The sequence below is a fragment of the Marmota flaviventris genome, chromosome 3 (genome assembly GCF_047511675.1).
Source record: "Marmota flaviventris isolate mMarFla1 chromosome 3, mMarFla1.hap1, whole genome shotgun sequence".
Lineage (NCBI taxonomy): Eukaryota > Metazoa > Chordata > Mammalia > Rodentia > Sciuridae > Marmota > Marmota flaviventris.
In genome coordinates, this window is record NC_092500.1 from 79,604,513 (window position 1) to 79,624,362 (window position 19,850).

Sequence of the window (19,850 nt, forward strand, 5' to 3'; positions counted from 1 at the left end):
CAGTCCACCTCATTTGATTGTCAGTGTCTATGTCTCCTATTTCATTGTACAAGGGCTCTGAGAGCAAGGAATACTTTATGGATATTCTTGTTTAGTGTGTAGCTTAGCACATTGAACAGGGTAAGTCTCTGCAATTTTTAGATAAAACCAAAGTGCCACTGTTAAAGGTGAGAGAGAATGAGATGGAATCAATTCCTAAATAACCTATGGTTCTGTCCCTACAGTGCCAGAACTTGGGGAAGCTCACCACTGTTCAAATTGGTCACGATAACTCAGGACTATTAGCCAAATGGCTAGTGGATTGTGTCATGGTCAGAAATGAAATTACAGGACATACATATAGGTAAGTAAATGGCCTTAAAAACTCAAAATTCTTTGCTTTGAGACTTATTTATTTATTTATTTATGCAATGCTAGCGATTGAACCCTGAGCCTCATACATGCCAGACGTGCACTTCACCATTGAGCTACATTCACAGCCAAAGCTCTTTAGATAAGGTTTGAGGGCTGGGGATGTGGCTCAAGGGGTAGGGCGCTCGCCCGGGCATGCGGCCCGGGTTCGATCCTCAGCACCACATACAAACAAGATGTTGTGTCCACCAAAGACTAAAAAATAAATATTTAAAAAAAAAAAAAAGATAAGGTTTGAAATAGTTTTCTTTCTAAAGTTTTTCCCCTGCCTTCTGCATTATAATTCAATTTTTTGGTTTTTTTTTATGTAATATAAAATTATTCTTTAATAGTCCACAAGTTTTGGAAAAATTGGCATAACTAAAAAAAAAAGAAGAAGAAGGAAAAAAGGAATTTTTTAAATAATTTTGATAAGGGGGCTTGGGTTGTGGCTCAGTGGTATAGAGTGCTTGCCTTGCACATGTGAACCACTGGGTTCAGTCCTCAGCACCACATAAAAATAAATAAACAAAATAAAGGTATTGTGTCCATCTACAACTAAAAAAATTTTTGAAAAAATAATAATTTTGATAAGAGAAAATCATCTCTTAAATTCTACCAATTACAGAATCTTAAGAGTAAACATTCTCCTTTTTTCTCTTGTGATTTAACTCCCACATTCATTTTTAGTTTGAAAATATTCTTTCCACCTGGCATAATGGAGCATGCCTGTAATCCCAGCAACTCTAGAGGCTAAAGCAGGAGGATCCCAGGTTCTAGGCCAGCCTCAGCAGCTTAGTGAGGCCTTAAATAACTTAGTGAGACCCTGTCTCAAAACAAAAAATAAAGCTGGGCCCAGTGACGCATGCCTGTAATCCCAGCGGCTAGATTCCCTTCAGTTGATGAATGGATAAAGAAAATGTGGTATAGACACAATGGAATATTATTCAGCATTAATAGAGAATAAAAACAGCCAGGCGTGGTGGCTCACACCTGTAATCTCAGCAACTTGGGAGACTGAGACAGGAGGATCATGAATTCAAAGCCAGCCTCAGCAACTATAAGGTGCTAAGCAACTCAGTGAGACCTTGTATCTAATAAAATACAAAATTGGGCTGGGGTGTAGCTCAGTGGTTGAGTGCCCCTGAGTTCAATCCCTGGTACCCACCCCACAAAAAAAGAATAAAACTATGGCATTTGCAGGTAAATTGATGGAGTTGGAGAATATAATGTTAAGTGAAGTTAGCCAATCCCAAAAAACCAAATGCCCGAATCTTTTCTCTGACATGAGGATGCTGATTCATAAGGGGGATGTGAGCGGAGCATGGAAGGAATAGATGAACTCTAGATAGGGCAGCGGGGTGGGAGAGGAAGAGAGGGTAGGAAAGGCAGTGGAATGAGATGGATATCATTACCTCAAGTACATGTATGAAGACACGAATGGTATGACTCTACGTTGTGTACAACTAGAGATATGAAAAATTGTGCTATATCTGTGTACTACGAATTGAAATGCATTCTGCTGTCATATATAACAAATTAAAATATTTTTTTTAAAAAAATACTTAACAGTAAGGGGGGGTGTGGCTCAGTAGTAGTGTGCTTGCCTAACATGCCCAAAGCCCTGGATTCAGAGCCTGGGATTACAAAAAAATGAAAAATACAATACTTAACTAGAAAAATGAAGCAAATGGCAAAATATTACGTCTGTGATAAGAAATATGGATGTCTAATATACCATTTTCCACTTTACTATATTTTTGAAATTTTCATAAATAAAGGCAACCCACAGGCTTTTTTGTTTTTGTGATGCTGGGGATTAAACCCAGGGCCTCAACGCATTCTAGGCAAGTGGTCTACCAATTAGGTCCATCCCCAGTTCACCCCAGAGACATTAAAATGATGAGCTTAATCCATGGTACCATTCCTAAACTCTAATTAAAACAGTTTTTAAAAATTAATGATTGAGAAATTTTTTTCTCCCCTCTCAGATTCCCATGTGGGCGGTGGCTAGGGAAAGGCATTGATGATGGGAGCCTGGAGAGAATTCTTATTGGAGAATTGATGACATCAGCATCAGATGAGGACCTGGTAAAACAGTGTCGGACTCCACCCCAGCAGAAATCACCCACCACAGCTAGGAGACTGAGCATCACTTCCCTAACAGGAAAAACTGCCAGTAAGTAGTTTGATTTGTTTGTTTGTTTGGTACCAGGATTGAAACCAGGAGCTCTTAACTCCTGAGCCCCATCCCCAGCCCTTTTTTATATTTTATTTAGAGACAGGGTCTCACTAAGTTGCTTGGGGCCTCGCTAAATTGCTCAGGAGCACTCAACCTTTTTTTTTCCTAGTGTGCTTTACATGTTGCAGGCTTCATGTGGTGATTTCACCAAAAAAAAAAAAAAAAAAAAAGTGGGGGGTGCTGGGGTTGTGGCTAAGTTATAGAGAGCTTGCCTAGCATGCATGAGGCACTGAGTTCAATCCCCAGCACCACATAAAAAATGAACAAATAAAATAAAGGTATTGTGTCCACTTACAACTAAAAAAATATTTTTAAAAAAAGATTGCATTAATGAATTATGGCAAAGAGAGTAGGAAAGAGGAAAATTAATTTGGGAGAAGGGACTTTAAAAAGGAGAAGAGGAATTAAGGGTGTAGCTCAGTGGTAGAGCATGTACTTCGCGAGTACAAGACCCTGGATTTAATCCCCAACTCCAAAAAATAATTGACTTATTTAATTTAATTCAAAAGTAGATTTCAGAGCTAGGAAAGTAACACAATGGTAGAATGCTTGCCTAGCATTCATAAGGCCCTCGGTTTGATCCCCAACATTGCCCAGCACTGTACCCTATCCCCCATAAAATATATGTATAAAAACTAGATTTCACTTCCATCCAAATTTATTGCAATTCTGAATTAGGCCAGTTTCATAGTTTGACTGTTTTGTTTGGTTTTGTTGGTACTGGGTATTGAACCCAGGGCTGCTCTACCACTGAGCTAGGTCTCCAGCCCTTTTTATTTTTCATTTTGAGATAGGGTCTTGCTAAGTTGCTTAGGCTACCCTGGAACTTGTGATTTTTCTTCTACCTCAACCTCCCAAATTCTGGGATTACAGGTGTAAACTACCACACCTACCATTATTTCTCAATTTCACTCATATTTTCTTTACTTGTTCAATAAGCCCAGATTTTTAAATAATTCAAGACTCAGAGATGGATGGATAGCAGGGTATTTTTTTCACAAGATATGCAAGGTGATATTCAGAGAACTTGAAAGTTTTAAATCCATCAAAATACTACTGATTGCTGGGATTGTGGCTCAGCGGTAGAGTGCTGGCCTAGCACATGTGAGGCCCTGGGTTCAATCCTTAGCACCTCATAAAAATAAATAAAGATATTGTGTCCAACTACAACTAAAAAATATTTTTTAAAAAATACTACTGATTAGTGTAAGGCTGTTTTAGAATGAATAAGACAATATTTAAAAGAAAATATTCAGAGAAAGGTAAAAGTGGGGAGGGAAAAAAAAATGCTGGTTAGAAAAACTACTAGTAGCTGGAGAGATCACAGTACCAGTCTTCAATCATAAGACATTGCCAGTTCAACAATTTTTTTTTTTTTTTTTTTTTTTTTTTTTAGTTTTGATGGACACAGTACCTTTATTTTACTTATTTATTTTTACATGGTGCTGAGGATCGAACCCAGTGCCTCATAGGTGTGAGGTAAGCACTCTGCCACTGAGCCACAATCCCAGCCCAGTTCAACAATTTTTATGCACTGGTAAAAACTTACCAGTTTAGGAAGAACCTTCTTGAATTTTACCTAAAGGACTGGGCTGTTTTTATGTTTTAAAAAAAAAAAAAAATCCTGGTGCCGGGGTTGTGACTCAGTGGTAGAGCACTTGCCTAGCATGTGTGAGACACTGGATTCATCCCTGGCACCACATAAAAATAAATAAAATAAAGGTATTGTGTCCATCTACAATTAAAGAAATATTTTTTTAAAATCCTCCAGCAGTATGAACTAAGACTCTTAAACAATACAGTACACAGTGTTTTCCCTTATAGTGAAGTAAATAAATTAGATCTAATACTTAATCATTTTTCTCCTGTTACCTATTTCTGATGCTTGATGAAATCTGTTACACTTTACTTTTCTTTTAATCATTCTTAGTACAGTGGATAATGACAGTTAAAGTTCCATTTAGACAGCTCATCAACCACACAAGCTCTTTTCTCTTCCTCCTCCTTCCCTCCCTTCACCATCACCCCCTTCTCCCTCTCTCGGCCTAGATGAGCATCTGCTGGCTTGGAAAATGAAGTAGACACAAACTTAGTAGCCAGGAAGGGGAAGAGTCCTGAGCTTCCATTTGGGGTGCCACAGGGAACCTAGGATTTCCACTTACTTTAACACAACTGGTAAACTTCACTCCAGGTTAGCCATTCCAAGCCTCAGAAGCCTTAGCCTGGGTCCATTCAGGGGCTTAGAAGTAAGTAGAATAAGGGAGTATATGAGGCTTGATGATAGGGTCCATCCACATCTTACTCCTCAGATCTGGAGACTTATTATTAGCACTGGGTAGCAGGCATCATGTTAGGTAGTTTACACCTAATATCTTGTTAGTTTTTCCAGTAAGGTGTATATATTTCTATTTTTTAGTTGAAAGAGTCAAACTCACAGAAAGTTAGACACTTGGCTTGGGTTATAAATTGCAGGGTAAAGCTGGGGTTTGCTTTAGGGATCGATTTCTTGAGTTCTTTTTCATTGTGCCAAGATACCTCCCACTTGGGTAGACTGTTCAGAGGTAAGTTTCATGGAGTCCCTGGCAGAGTCAGCCTGGTCTTGTGAAGTGTTTCCTGCAGAGATGGACATGGTTGATATCACATGGTACTTGGATTTATTTTTCCTGCATGAGTATGCAACCCCTCTTCACTATTTTACAGAACCCAATGCTGGACAGATCCAAGAAGGAATTGGAGAAGCTGTGAACAATATTGTGAAACATTTTCATAAACCTGAAAAAGAGGTATTATGGGCTATATAACCTCATATAGTGGGAGTTTTAAAGCCATTTTTATATGTGATACATAAAGCAATATGTGGTACCTTAATTTTCACTTGTAAGCTTTTTAATAGCTACAAAAACATGCTTCCTATAGCCACCCTCAGCATTTCCTTGTTTCTTTAGTGGTTTTCTAAGCATAGAGGCAACAGTTTTTCTTTTAACACTGTGTGTTATGCTTCATAGAGAGGAAGCCTCACGGTTTTGCTTTGTGGAGAAAATGGCCTGGTTGCAGCACTTGAACAAGTCTTCCACCATGGGTTCAAATCCGCCCGAATCTTTCACAAGAATGTCTTCATCTGGGATTTCGTAGGTAAATTAAGCAGATATATGTTATTATAATGCAATTGAAATGTTTCTTAGAAAATTCAGAGATCCAAGAATTTGAATAAAGTTTAGTAATAAAGGAGTCTATTTTTAAAAATAAATAAAGAGAACTTGAAAGTTTTAAATCCATCAAAATACTACTGATTGCTGGGATTGTGGCTCAGCGGTAGAGTGCTGGCCTAGCACATGTGAGGCCCTGGGTTCAATCCTTAGCACCTCATAAAAATAAATAAAGATATTGTGTCCAACTACAACTAAAAAATATTAAATAAGCACTGTCTTTGTTTTTCATCATTCAACAAACATTTATAGTACATACAATAATACAAACACTGCTCTAGATGCTCGAGAGATATGTCAGTAAACACAACAGAAATTCCTAAAGTTGACAAATTTTTATGTTTCTGATGGGGATGAGAGAACAGAGAATATATAAAATCTTTAGGAAATACATAATTCATATGGTATACAGAAGTTGATCTTTCATTTGGGAAAAATTGAGCTGGGTCAAAGAAAGTGACTTTTGGGCTCGGACTTCAAGAAGGTGACAAACTGAGCCATATGAATATCTGGTGGAAATAACTGCCAGTACAGAGGCTCCTACTTGGAAGTGTGGCCTTTTCATGGAACTACAAGAAGACCAGAGAGAGAGTAGGAAATTTGTGAAGGAAGTGGGGTATTTACCTTCTAAGTCATTGGGAAAACCTTGGCCTTCATTCTGAAAGCCATTGGAAGACTTTAAGATGAAGAGTGACATCATATAATTTATAAACACACACCAATGTATGTCTTTTTCTTTTCCTTTTTTTCTGACACTGGGGATTGAATCAGGGCCTCAAACAGTCTAGGCACATACTGAACCACATCCCCAGACTTTTTTTTTTTTTTTTTTGTGAGACATGGTCTCACTAAATTGCCCAGGCTGAACTTAAATCTGTAGCCCTCCTGCCCCAGCCTCCCAAATAGCTGGGATTACTGGTGTGCACTACCACATCCAGCTAATTTTTTTTTTTTTTAAGGACTTTTCTAGGGCTGGAGTTGTGGCTCAGTGGTGGAGCACTTGCCTGCATGTGTGAGGCATTGGGTTCAATTCTCACCACCACATATAAATAAATAAAATAAAGTCCATCAACAACTAAAAAAAAAAAAGGAGTTCTCTAGTTCTGAGCTGTCCAATATGATAAGCCAGTAGCCATACATGGATATTTAAACTTAGATTGATTTAATTTAAATTAAATTTAAAATTTGCTTTTTTAGTTTTACTGACCATATTCCAAATACTTGGTAGCCACACATGTTTAGTGGCAACCAAATTGGGCCTTGTAGATATAGAACATTTCTATTCTTACAGAAAGTTCTGTTGGACCCACTTGAATCAAAGTGTGAAATATGATATGTCAAGAACTATGTAATGTTTTGAACAACCAACATTAAAAATTTTTTTAAAAATAATAAATAAAAGAATTCTCACACACACAAAAAAAAAAAAAAAGAAAGAAAGTTCTGTTGGAATGTGCTGCTCTAGCCTGCTAACATTTGTGATCTTTCTTTTGGTATGCAGTTCCTCTAGAATTCCCAGTTTCTTTAAAGGAGCAGTTAATCATTTTGTGTTTTATAAATAAGGCCTAGATAAAGCAGTGACTGATTTCACCTAACTCAGAATTTTCAGGCCTTTAAAGAAAGGAAAATTACAGAACTAAGCCCAAGAGTGATTTTTACTTTTTTTCTTTCTGGTCCTGACTCCGATGTGTATATCAACAACTGTCTTCCTCAGGTTTACTCAGTCGGGTCTATTTCAAGGATCTTGTGCAAAGTGTTAAGCAGCCATTCCAGAACAAAAAGCACCATCTTTTTCTTTTTTTCTTTCTTTTTTTTTTTTTTTTTTTTTTTTTTTTGGTAGATGGACAGCATCAGCATGCCTTTATTTTTTTTATTTTTTATTTTTTTTGTTTATTTTTAAGGTGCTGGGGATTGAACCCAGTGCCTACACGTGCAAGGCAAGCATTCAACCACTGAGCTACAGCCCCAACCCTAGAAGGCACCATCTTAATGATTGTTCTATCATAGACTACTGAAAGCTTCCAGTCTTACAAGATTCTATTTTTCTGTTTTGCCAATTTCTTTTCATGGAGATATTTTTATTAAAGTAAACTTTCTAAGCTTTTAGAAAATAAATTACAGTTTTGATTAGAAAATAAATTTCTGGGAAATTAGAATTATTATACATTGCTGGTAGGAATAAAAAAAATGGTTTAGCCAATATGGAAAAAAAAAAAATTTCTGGGAATATATTGTTCTACCATGAAATGTGAACTTCTGAAATTTATATTGAAACCAATGATAAGGTAATGATTTTGGCTTTGGGACTGGCTATGATACAAAGCCTTATTAGTGTTTCCAGAATAAATTAAATGATGAGTCTATAGATAAGTATTAACTCTGTTGTGAAATGTGATTCTGCTTTGTTTCCACAGAGAAAGCGGTTACCTATTTTGAAACCCTAGACCAGATTCTGGACAATGAAGATGATGTTCTTATCCACAAATCATCCTGTAAAACATTCTGCCACTATGTAAATGCTATTAATACTGCACCCAGAAACATTGGGAAGGATGGCAAATTCCAGATTTTAGTTTGCCTTGGAACACGGTATAAAACCAGTTTTTTACTTTCCTTATGTTTGTTACATGTTGAACAGGAGTCCAGAAGGGGTTAAAACAGATCATACCCCTCCCAAACCCTCTGTTGAGTTTCTATCATTTCAATTTCTATTATGAAACTAATTTTCTGGGTATGCTCCTATTATTTCACTACTACCACCACATGATCTCCCTATTCTGAAGGTGAGAAAATAGGAAATAAACACAGATAAGTTAGCACACTTTCCCAAAGTCACATAGCAAGAAAGGAAAGCCAGGATTCACATCCAGTCCCATGCTACAGCCCAGATTCTCAACTTTTTCTCTGTACTGGCTCCAAAGATAAGTAAATAGATAACAGATAAGTCATACATGTGTATTTATTCTGTAGACCTTATGTGATACACCACCATATTGCTATGAATATAATAATATTGTGGGATCCTTGTTATATAAATGTCATCTTTTGGGGCAGGAGAGAGGTACCGGGATTGAGCTCAGGGGTACTTAACCACTAAGCCACATTTCCAGCCCTATTTTGTATTTTATTTAGAGACATGGTCTCGCTGAGTTGCTTACCGCCTCGCTGTTGCAGAGGCTGACTTTGAACTCCAAATCCTCCTGCCTCAGCCTCTTGAGCTGCTGGGATTACAGGCATGTACTACTGTGCCTGGTTCATCTTCTCTTTAAGACTATTCCCTAGCTAGGTGTGATGGTGCATTCCTGTAATCCCAGGGACTCTGGAGGCAGAGGCAAGAGGATTGCAAGTTCAAAGCCTGTCTCAGCAATTTAGCATTAAGCAACTCAGTCAGACCCTTTCTCTAATAAAATACAAAATAGAGCTGGGGATTTGGCTCAGTAATTCAGTGCCCCTGAGTTTAATCCCTGGTACCCAAAAAAAAAGGACTATTTCCACCCATTCATTTATTCATTCATCTTTGTGATACTGGGCATTGAACCAACGGGTGCTCTACTACTGACCTACAATCCCTAGCCCTTTTTTATTTTTTATTTTTGAGAAAGAATCTCACTAAGTTACCAAGGTGGTCCTCAAACTTGCTGTCCTAGTCTCAGCCCCCTGAGTTGATGGGCTTACAAATGTCAGTCACCACACCAGCTTCCTACTCCTTTGTTTTATTTTATTGCATTAATGAGAATTAAACTTGGCCTTGCATGTGCTAGATGCGTGTTCTACCACTGAGCTCCACACCCAGCCCTACTGGTAGCTTTGTTTTTTGAAAATGACACATAGGGGGTGGGCATCATGGTGTGTGCCTGTAATCTCAGCAACTCCGGAAGTAGAGGCAGGAGGATCGCAAGTACCTGGCTAGCCTCAGCAATTTATCAATATCCTTAGCAACTTAGAGAGGCTCTGTCTCAAAATTTAAAAAAATAAATAAAAAGGGCTGAGGATATTTTAAACTTATTGGTGTAATTTTTGTTTTCTCACAAACATTGAGAGCCCCAATTTGAGATTGAGAATGGCTAGTTATGGTCGCGCATGTCATAGAAAGGTAGGTTGAGGGTGCTGGGTGAAGATACTCTAACAGATTGCCAGTGTCAGGTATGATTGGAAACAATGGAAGATATGAGACAGTGTCATAATGAAACAGCAGTTAACATAAGAAAGTTCTGTATTTCTTAATAAAACCGGCCCAATTTCAGCTGTCTTTAAAGTTTTTCTTGAGTATGATCTTTATCTATTTTTATCTTTGTACTGTTATGATTTATTTGATCAATGCAAACCCTCTTTGGGGTTATAAAATCTACTTACATTTTTTTACTTCAGTTTTGCTTCCCGAGGTAAGTTTGTTGTTGTTGTTTTGTTTTTAAAGAAAATCCCTACTATTTAATATAGTCTGTCTTCCCAAACTGTCAGTATATTCTAGGAGGCTTTTGCCACAGAATAGTACCCTTGTTTAAAAAAAAAAAAAAAAAAGACATAGGAAATTATTTTGGTACTGGGGATTAAACCCAGGTGGGCTTTATCATTGAAATATATCCCCAGCCCTTTTTTTTATTTTGAGACAGGATCTTGCTAAATTGCCCAGGCTAGACTTGAACTTACTAATTTCTTGCCTCAGTATCCCATATAGCTGGAATTACAGGCATCTGCCAACAGCCCGGCCCCCAACCTCTTTTTAAAAAGGTGGTAAATGGTGTTTGGGAATATAGTTCAGTTGGTAGAATGCTTGTCTTGCATGTACAAGGCCCTGGGTTCAATCCCCAGCACCACAAAAAAAAAAAAAAAAGTGGTAAAAGCATGCCAGCCAAGGTGGCCCACGCATGTGGCCTAGGTGGCACACACCTGTAATCCCAATGGTTCTGGATGCTGAGGCAGGAGAATCACAAGTTCGAAGCCAGCCTTAGCAACTTGTCAAGACCCTAAGCAATTTAACAATACCCTCTCTCAAAATAAAAATATCAAAAAGGCTGAGGTTGTGGCTCAGTGGTAAAGTGTCCCTAAATTTAATCCCTGGTACCCCAAAAAAGGTGGTAAAATCAGAGAATTTCTTTAATGTGTGTAGACTTTCTGATGTACTTTTAGAATCTAGTGGATTTTCCTATTCACTTTGTACTCTGATTACAACCTTTCTATCAGTGAATCTCCTCCACCTTCTTGGTTTTGGTTTCCTCTCTGTTGACCTCAGAGCTTGGCTAGAGATTGCACTGTTCAGCCCCACACCTTCCCAAATGAAAGCACCAATATGTCCATTGTTGTGCAGTGAGGCTCTCTCTTGGTACTAAGAAATCATTTCTGTTTGGGTCTGTAGAGATCACCTGCTGCCTCAGTGGATTCCATTGTTAGCTGAGTGTCCTGCCATCACTCGAATGTATGAGGAGAGTGCACTTCTGCGAGATCGCATGACCGTCAACTCCCTCATCCGAATTCTGCAAACAATTCAGGACTTCACCATAGTATTGGAAGGATCACTCATCAAAGGAGTGGATGTGTAAACCAACTGTCCAGAAATTCTCAGTCCAAACCTCTGAATTCTGAACCTTCTCCCAACTATGGGGACAGACTTAGACTTGTCTGACAGTAGTGAGTCACGCAGGGGTCAACCCAGTGTATGTCCCAATTTGAAGGATCTTTACTCTGCAGACAAGGCAATGCTGTATTGTAGTTCATTTGAACCTGGAATTTAGTATAAAATAGAGTATTTTCATGTGTTAGATGTGTGTAAATATGCTATCTTCTTTAAGAAATTATATTACTCTAATAAGATACTTTTCTTAGATTGAAAATTCCTGTGATTTAAAATAAGTAGTTTAAAAATGTTGGGGGTTAGGGGGAAGAGTGGTGCTAGTCAGGAAGAAGCCAGTAAACATGTAAATATGGTGCAACCCTGTTGGGCTTTTTTTTTTTCTCCTGTAGGTATCACAAAGGAACCCAGAATGCATTGTATGTGGTAGCCATCCATCCTGTGTTGATCCTTTGTATAGTGAATGTATGCCATTTTACCTACTGTGGAATAATCCTCACTTGTATTTTTTAAGTTATAAACCACTTTATGCTTATGCATTTAAATTGAGTCACTTTTCCAGCCTTTTGGGAAAAAAAAAAAATCAGTTGGCACAAGGTAAAGATATAATTCAAGCATTTTCTTTTTCCTGATACTGGGGATTGTATCCAGGGGCACATTACCTCTCTGCCATGTCCCCAACCCTTTTTATTTTTATTTTTTTGAAAGTTCTCACTAAATTGCTGAGGCTAGCCTCAAACTTTTATTCTTCCTGCCTCATCCTTCTGAGTCCCTTGGATTATACGCATGCCCCCCCACCAACCCCTCCCCAGTTAATTCAAGTATTTTAACTACCAGACACTGGGAGCTTGGCTGAACTGGAAAGAAACACAGGAAGCCCTGAGAAGTGTGTTAAAATTATGGGATTATAACTTCTTTGCACTTTGGAAAGATTAGCCTAGACTAATTTCATTCTTGGCATTTTTATTCTTGTTATTTGAGGTACTTTAGGAAGATATGAATTTCAGAGTTTAGCCTCATAGTTATAAGTACTACAAACAGCAACTTGATTCTGCACTTTAATTTGTCCATGTAAACTCTGCAGTGGTCCTTTACGTCTTAAGGATAACCAGCTCTGTCTGTTAGGTTCCAGCCACCCCCTCTGCATGCCCATCCCCCTTCAGGAAATGGAAGGAATGTCTAAGAAGGAGGAGGGCACTGAGTGGCTTGGAATGTTTTTGTGAAAGTATTTGTTGACCATGATAATGCAAATAACAGAACGGGAGAGAAAGAATGAACCCTTTCTGGGTGTTTCAGGGCAAGCTTTCTGTTCCTTTGTAAGAAGGGGCAATAATGTAAAACAACTGGCCCAGAGGAGCACAGATTGACAAAATGGAAATGAAACAAGAAACAAGAGGCAGCAGTTTTGAAAGACCAGACTTGTGAGTAACTTTACAATTTGATTGTTTATAAAGAAGTTAAGTAAATGTAGTGTTAGGTAGTTACCTTAAGTCTTCATCTTCTGATAGGTCGCCTAATTCTAATTAGAGAGTGGAACATTGTTAACAGGAAATTTGCCTCAGCAGACCTCCAGGTTTTATTCCCAACTGTGATTGCAAAGCCAAGCCATGGCTTCTTAGGATCCTTGTGCAACCTAAAGGTCCTGGGCTCTAGCCAACAGTGTTGTTCCCTTATTTCCTGGAGGAAGAAATTAGTGAAACAAGTGCCTCACTCCCTTTATCAAACACTGTATGCAGCTAAGAAACAGGCCCTTTTGTCATGTGACTTTATACTTAAAAAAAGGGTTGTTGAAGGCTTCACATGAAACCTATGCAAAGGGCTTAAGAAGGTGGTTCTGGGGCTGGGGTTGTGGCTCAGTGATAGAGTGCTCACATAGCACATGCGACACCCTGGGTTCAATCCTTAGCACCAAATAAAAATAAATAAATAAAATAAAATAAAGCTATCGTGTTCAACTCCAAGTAAAAAAATATTTTTAAAAAGAAGGTGGTTCTGGTTGACCTGGGTAGAAGAGAGAATGGTTTAAACTAAACTGTATCTACAATGGTGTAGCTATCCTAGGGATATAGGAATTCTATTATTGAAGACATTCATAACCTCTTTCACCTGTCTTCTACCATAGTGATCAGAAATTATAGATGGCCCAATCCAGGGTTTCATTCTTGTTTTGGGAAGTGGGTACCAGGATTGAACTCAGGGGCACTCAACCACTGAGCCACATCCCCAGCTCTATTTTGTATTTTATTTAGAGACAGGGTCTCACTGAGTTGCTTATCGCCTCCCTTTTGCTGAGGCTGGCTTTGAATTTTTGATCCTCCTGCCTCAGCCTCCTGAGCCGCTGGGATTATAGGTGTGCACCACTGTGCCCAGCACAGGGTTTCATTCTTGTTACCTTTTCCATAAGACCATGCTTCTGAAATACCAAAATATATACATACATACACACACACACACAAGTTATGAGTAAAGTTTCATCCCACTTTGTTGTGTAGTATGACTATAACAGTAAAATTACTAAAATTCAGCTTTTCAGGAAGCTGAGGCAGGGGGATGACAAGTTTGAGTCCAGCCTGGGTGGACTGTACCAAATCCCTGTCTCAAAAAATAAAAAAATAAATAAAGCCTGGGGATGTAGCTCAGTGGTAGAGTATACCTGGGCTCAATCCCTAGTACCAAAGGAAAAAAAGAAAGAAAACAAGAGAAGAGTAGGGGAAGAACCAATTTCAAAAACCATAAATCCTCTTGGCTAGGCGCAGTAGTCACCTCAGAGCACCTGTGCTTGTCCCTGGGGCATAGCCTTTGCTGTACACACTTGGGCCACTTGTGATCTACTTGAATGGCCCATAGCCCATTCTTTTGAATATTCTCGGAATAAATATTCTCAGAATAAATATTTCAGAATAAATTAATAATTAGAAACAGCATAAATTCCCTGCAATCCAAGTTTGATGAATAAAAGAATGATTCTGCTGATGGAGTCATCTAGTACAATTATAAAGAAATAAAACTCAGGTGGCTTATAACTGTCTCTGAGTTAATCCCAAAATGTTTTGAGCACACCAGTAAGCAGAATCCACTGAATAAATGTGTGACCTTTCATACTTGAGTTGTTTTTTGTTTGCTTGTTTGTTTTGTAGGAGGGATTGAACTCAGAGGTACTTTTTTTACCACCAAGCTATATCCCCAGTCCTTTCAGTCCTTTTTATTTTTTATTTTAAGGCAGGGTCTCACTAAATTGTTTAGGGCTGAATTAAGTTGTTGAGGCTGGCTTTGAATTTGGGATCCTCTTGCCTCAGCCTCCAGAGTTGCTGGGATTATAAGTGTACGCCACTGCACTCATTCACCCTGACTTTTGGATTGATCATATCCATTTAGAGATATCCTTTCTGCTATGTTAACTTTTTTAAAAATATTTTTAGTTGTAGATGGACATAATACCTTTATTTTTTTAGTGCCAGGGATTGAACTCAGGGGCACTCAACCACTGAGCCACATCCACAGCCCTATATTGTATTTTATTTAGAGACAGGGTCTCACTGAGTTGCTTGGCACCTCACTTTTTTGCTGAGACTGACTTTGAACTCAAGATCCTCCTGCCTCAGCCTCCCGAGCCACTGAGGTTACAGGCGTGCGCCACAACTCTGGCTATTTTATACTTATTTTTATGTGGTGATGAGGATCAAATCCAGTGCCTCACCCGTACTAGGCAAGTGCTCTATTACTGAGCTACAACCAACCCCAGCCTTGCTATGTTAATTTTAAAATTAGTATATTGCTTTAGAATCATACTATAAAGTAAATAAAAATAAATTTTCTATTTGCTTTTTCCCCCTCCAAATAAAATTAAATGCCTGGGGCCATAATTAAGATTTTCAAATAACAGTGGCTTTGGAAGAAATTATTTAAAACTTAAATTGCCTTGGCTGGCAATGTAGCTCAGTATTAGAGCACTTGCCCAGCAGGCTTGTGGCCATGAGTTCCATCCCCAATACAGAAAAAGAAAAATGACTGACACTCAAGTATGAGGTGGTATAAAAGAGCTCTAGGTGGGAAAAGTAGGCTGCTAAGAATGAAAGCCTCCCAACCATTGCCCTCCACATATGTCCCACTGGAAGAGTGAGTTTGGTAGAAGAGAGCTAAAATTTGCAAAGATTTAGCTTTCCCTCTAAAAACTTTTTAAATATTCTTTTTAGTTGTAGATTGACACAATTCCTTTATTTTATTTATTTATGTGGTTCTATGGATTGAACCCAGTGCCTATCACACATGCTAGGTAAGTATTCTACCACTGAGCCATAACCACAGCCCCTCCCTCTAAAATTTCTTATAAATGTCCCACACTTTTTTTTGGTAACTGTTATTTACATTAACATGACTTTTTTCTTTTTCTTTTTTTCTATTTTTTTATAATTTTTTAAAATATTTATTTTTAGTTGTAGGTGGACACAGTACCTTTATTTTATTTCTATGTGGTGCTGAGGATTGAACCCAGTGCCTCACACATGCCAGGTGAGCACTCTACCCCTTGAACCACAACCCCAGCCCCTCTTTTTTATAATATTAATGAAGTTCTGTCACACTGTATAAATGATGTAGGGGAAAAACTGAATTGCTCATACTTCCTTTTTTGGCAACAAAGCCTTGTATGCAGGTGTAAGTGAAAAAGAGAGGTTAAGATTATATATGACAACTTATGTGTAGTATATTATTGATACCCTAAGGTGTTCTGAAACATGAGGCAATAATTGAGGACCTTAAATTCCCAGGGAAATATCTGTTAGCTTTGGGAGTATAGCTCTTCATAATGAAATATCTTCTATTAAGAATTATGGGGGTTTTTTTCCAATAGATTTTTCATTTAGGGAACTGTGAGTATTTTCTGTGAGGTTTACAGATATTAGTCTATCCTTTTCACAAATGTTGAGAGGACAATCTGAACCTTAGCTACTTACATTTCAGTATTAACACAACTTCATTGATTGAGAATGGGTCTTGAGTTCTCAATTTTTGTGAAGTGAATCCTATTTCCAAGTTGTCTGTGTCCTTTGAATTCCTGTAACAGATGAATTTATTCATTACCATTTAACATAAATCAGAAAGAATGACAAGCTACTGAGTTCCTTATTTCTGTTAAAATGGGAGTATAAATCTGTTGAATTAAATGAATACAAGCTTTTTGAAAAGATCATTGTTGCAGTATGATCAAAAGTTCAAAGGAGGGGGCTGGGAATATAGCTCGGTTGGTAGAGTGCTTGTCTCACATGCACAAGGCCCTGGGTTCAATCCCCAGCACCACACACACAAAAAAAAAAAAAAAAAAAAAGAGAGAGAGAGAGAGAGAGTCCAAGGAAAGACTGGGGTGCAACTCAGTGGTACAGTACTGTGCATGCCTAGCATGCACAAGGCCCCACATTCAATCTTACTAATAAAGAAAGAGTTCAAGGAGAACTTTACCCTCCCAAATTTATTAGAGCTAATTACCCCTTAAGGAAGACATAAAAATTGGCTTCAAAAAGGCATCACATTGAGATATTAATACCAGAGTGAAAAAAGTTCACCAAATAAAATTTTTCCTCTTAGGGTCCAACATACCTTAGGTTATGTAGGAGGACATCATGCTTGGTCCAGTTACCTGGATGTACTTAGGTGTTAGACCCAGTCTTCATCTAAACACCAACTTTTGTTGACAGTAGAGAAGTATATTAAGGAGATTCTGTTGTCAATCAGATGAGGGAGTGGAACAAAAAAAAAAAAAAATCCCATGTTACACTTGAACCATGTATAAATGTACCCTGTATATTTTTTTTTAATAGCATTTCTGTATTTAAATTATATTGTTTCCCTTTGTATTGTTAACAAAGTGTATCAGAACTGGATATTTCTTTATTTCTCATCTGGACATGATATAACACTTAAAAAAGAGTATTGTGATATTAAGCACTTTAACATATCAGGCAAACTGACATGGGTTTTTCAGATTTTGAAGTACATTTAAATATGACTTTTCATGCTTTGTTCTTTACAAATAAAACTGTGGGGTTGATAATTTGTTTTGCTTCATCATTGGAAAATCTTACTAAATGTTTCATAGGGCAAAAGACTTCAAAAATATAAACAATCACCATTACATAGTTTAAAAAAAAAATCTGCTGGACACTTGTTTATCTAGAATGGGTGGAGGGAAAATTGAACTGAAAAATCAAGTCTTGGGGGGAATTATATTAAGCCTTCAACTGATTGCACCCACATTGTGGAGGGTAACCTGCTTTACTTGAACTTTCAAGTCCACCTTTCCCACCCCCTAACCCCCAGTGTTAGAGATTGAACCCAGGAGTGCTTTACCAGTAACCTACATCCCTAGCCCTTTTTATTTAAATGAGACAGGTACTCACTTAAATTGCCTAGGCTGGCTTTGAATTTGCAATCCTCCTTCTTCGGCCTCCCAAATTACTGGGATTACACGTTGTATACCACTGTGCCTGGCAAATCCACCAGTTTAAATGTTTGTGTCATTCAGATAAAACCAACTTTCAGGCCATGATGGTACATGTGTATAATCCCAGCAATTTGGGAGATGAGGCAGGAGGAGAAAGTTTAAGACCAGCCTCTGCAATTTATTTATTTGTTTTTTAATTGATTTTTATTTTTATTTTATTTTATTAGTTAAACATGACAGTACAAGTCATTTTGAGGTAATTATACAGTCATGAAATATATCTTATTCTAACTGGGTAGTCTGCAATTTAGCAAAGCCCCCAGCAGTTTAGTGAGACCCTGTCTCATAATTTAAAAAGAAGTCTGAGGATGTAGCTTAGTGGTAAAGCACTGCTAGATTCAATCCCCAGTACCTCCCCCAAAAGTAAATAAATAAAATAAAAACTTCTCAATAACATCTAGAATAATGTTTTACCAAATATCTGGGCATCTTGTTGATATATAAGATTAACTATTGCAAATAATACCAAATTGAAATAATGGAGGATTTGCTATCAAGTAATTAAAAAGAACATAAAAATAGCATATATAGGGGACAACTACAAACCTAAGGGCTGAAGCAAAGCCATCTAGAAGAGGTCTTCCCTTTCAGGTTGAGCCAAATTTTATTAGGTCACAACTATGGCTCAGTGAACAACAGAGTTTATTGAAAGGTTGCATCGGAGAGACTTATTACAATTTGCCCTCAATACCTAGGAAGTATCCAAAGAGTGGTGACATACTCTAGAATTTTCTGGGAAACCACTGGAGGAGATTCCAGAGAAGCTGTCCAAGGAGAGGTGCTATCCCAGTAAAAGTGCAGGGTGTGGGGCAATGGCTGGAGATGTAGCAATGGCTGTTGTGCCTGAGGGCCCCCCCACCCAGTTCAATCATCAGCACCAAAAAAAAAAAAAAAAAAAAAAAGGTACTGGGTGAGGCTGGCTGTTGACTATCACTAGAGCTAGAAACTGCCTGCTGTAGGAGCCTGTGGAGGGGAGTAAACCAGCATCAGGAAGAAAAGCTCCTCCCCAAGTGCCTTTGCAGTGCAGTCTACTGACAAAGGTCATCCTCACACCAGCTGGCAAACACACATGTTCACAACAGGGTCTAGCTCTGTCATTCCTAAGCAGATAATGAAGAGTAGATTTTAGACCTTAGAGGTGATAAAATGGATAATGCCAAAAATGGATTAGTTTTGTACAATTATGAAGGAAACAAGGAAGAAAAAAAATTGCAGGAGGGGAAGATGAGAAGCTAAGACAAATGTCTCCAAAAAGTTATGAGGCAGTAGTTTAGGTTACAGACACTACCATGTTTCTTTGAACTTGGTCCAGATATATACAATTTTCATCACTACCCTTTAAAATATTAGTTAATTGCAGTTAAGGTGAGGAGGATTTTGCCATCTAATGGATAAGACCACAATAATAGCAATGGAAATGGTGAAGTGTTGAGTTTGGGTATATCTTGAAACTAGAGCCATAGAATTTCCTGAGGGATTGTGGGGAACTAAGAAACAAAGGTCAAGAATGAGTCTAAGAGCTGGTAGCAGTGTCACACACTGGCACATGCCTATAATCTTACTGACTTGGGAGGCTGAGGCAGGAGGATCTCAAGTTTCAGTCCAGCCTCAGCAATTTAGATCCTGCCCAAAATAAAATGAAAATGGCTGGGGATGTAGCTCAATGGTAAAGCATCCTTGGGTTTAATCCCCAGTGCTTAAAAATAATAAATAAATGAAAGAAGAGAGCTGGGATATGCTTCAGCAATGATGCACTTGCCTAGCATGAACAAAGCCTTGAGTTCAATAGCACGACAAAAATAAAGGAAAGACCGTTTTGTAGGTCAAAGACAAATGTTGACAGTGACCTGTAACGTAATATTTTATATGATTCTTCTAATTCTTTATCCTGGTGTACACTATACTTTGATTAAAATAGATATTGTAACCTAGATGGAGGAATTAATCTGG

At 38.0% G+C, this 19,850-nt stretch overlaps 1 protein-coding gene across 3 annotated transcripts in view; it reads left to right on the top strand.

Annotated features, from left to right (window-relative positions):
* Dennd5b (DENN domain containing 5B) overlaps positions 1 to 17,450 on the top strand; it is a 182,820-nt gene extending 165,370 nt beyond the window's left edge. For all 3 annotated transcript variants that reach the window (XM_027934152.2, XM_071610002.1, XM_027934153.2), the window contains 6 exons: positions 225 to 343; positions 2,382 to 2,569; positions 5,333 to 5,415; positions 5,638 to 5,764; positions 8,253 to 8,427; positions 11,192 to 17,450. In XM_027934152.2, the coding sequence (XP_027789953.1) occupies positions 225 to 343; positions 2,382 to 2,569; positions 5,333 to 5,415; positions 5,638 to 5,764; positions 8,253 to 8,427; positions 11,192 to 11,375 (876 nt within the window). In that variant the 3' untranslated portion in view covers positions 11,376 to 17,450. The remainder of the gene's footprint in view (positions 1 to 224; positions 344 to 2,381; positions 2,570 to 5,332; positions 5,416 to 5,637; positions 5,765 to 8,252; positions 8,428 to 11,191) is intronic.
* Positions 17,451 to 19,850: the final 2,400 nt, after the last annotated feature.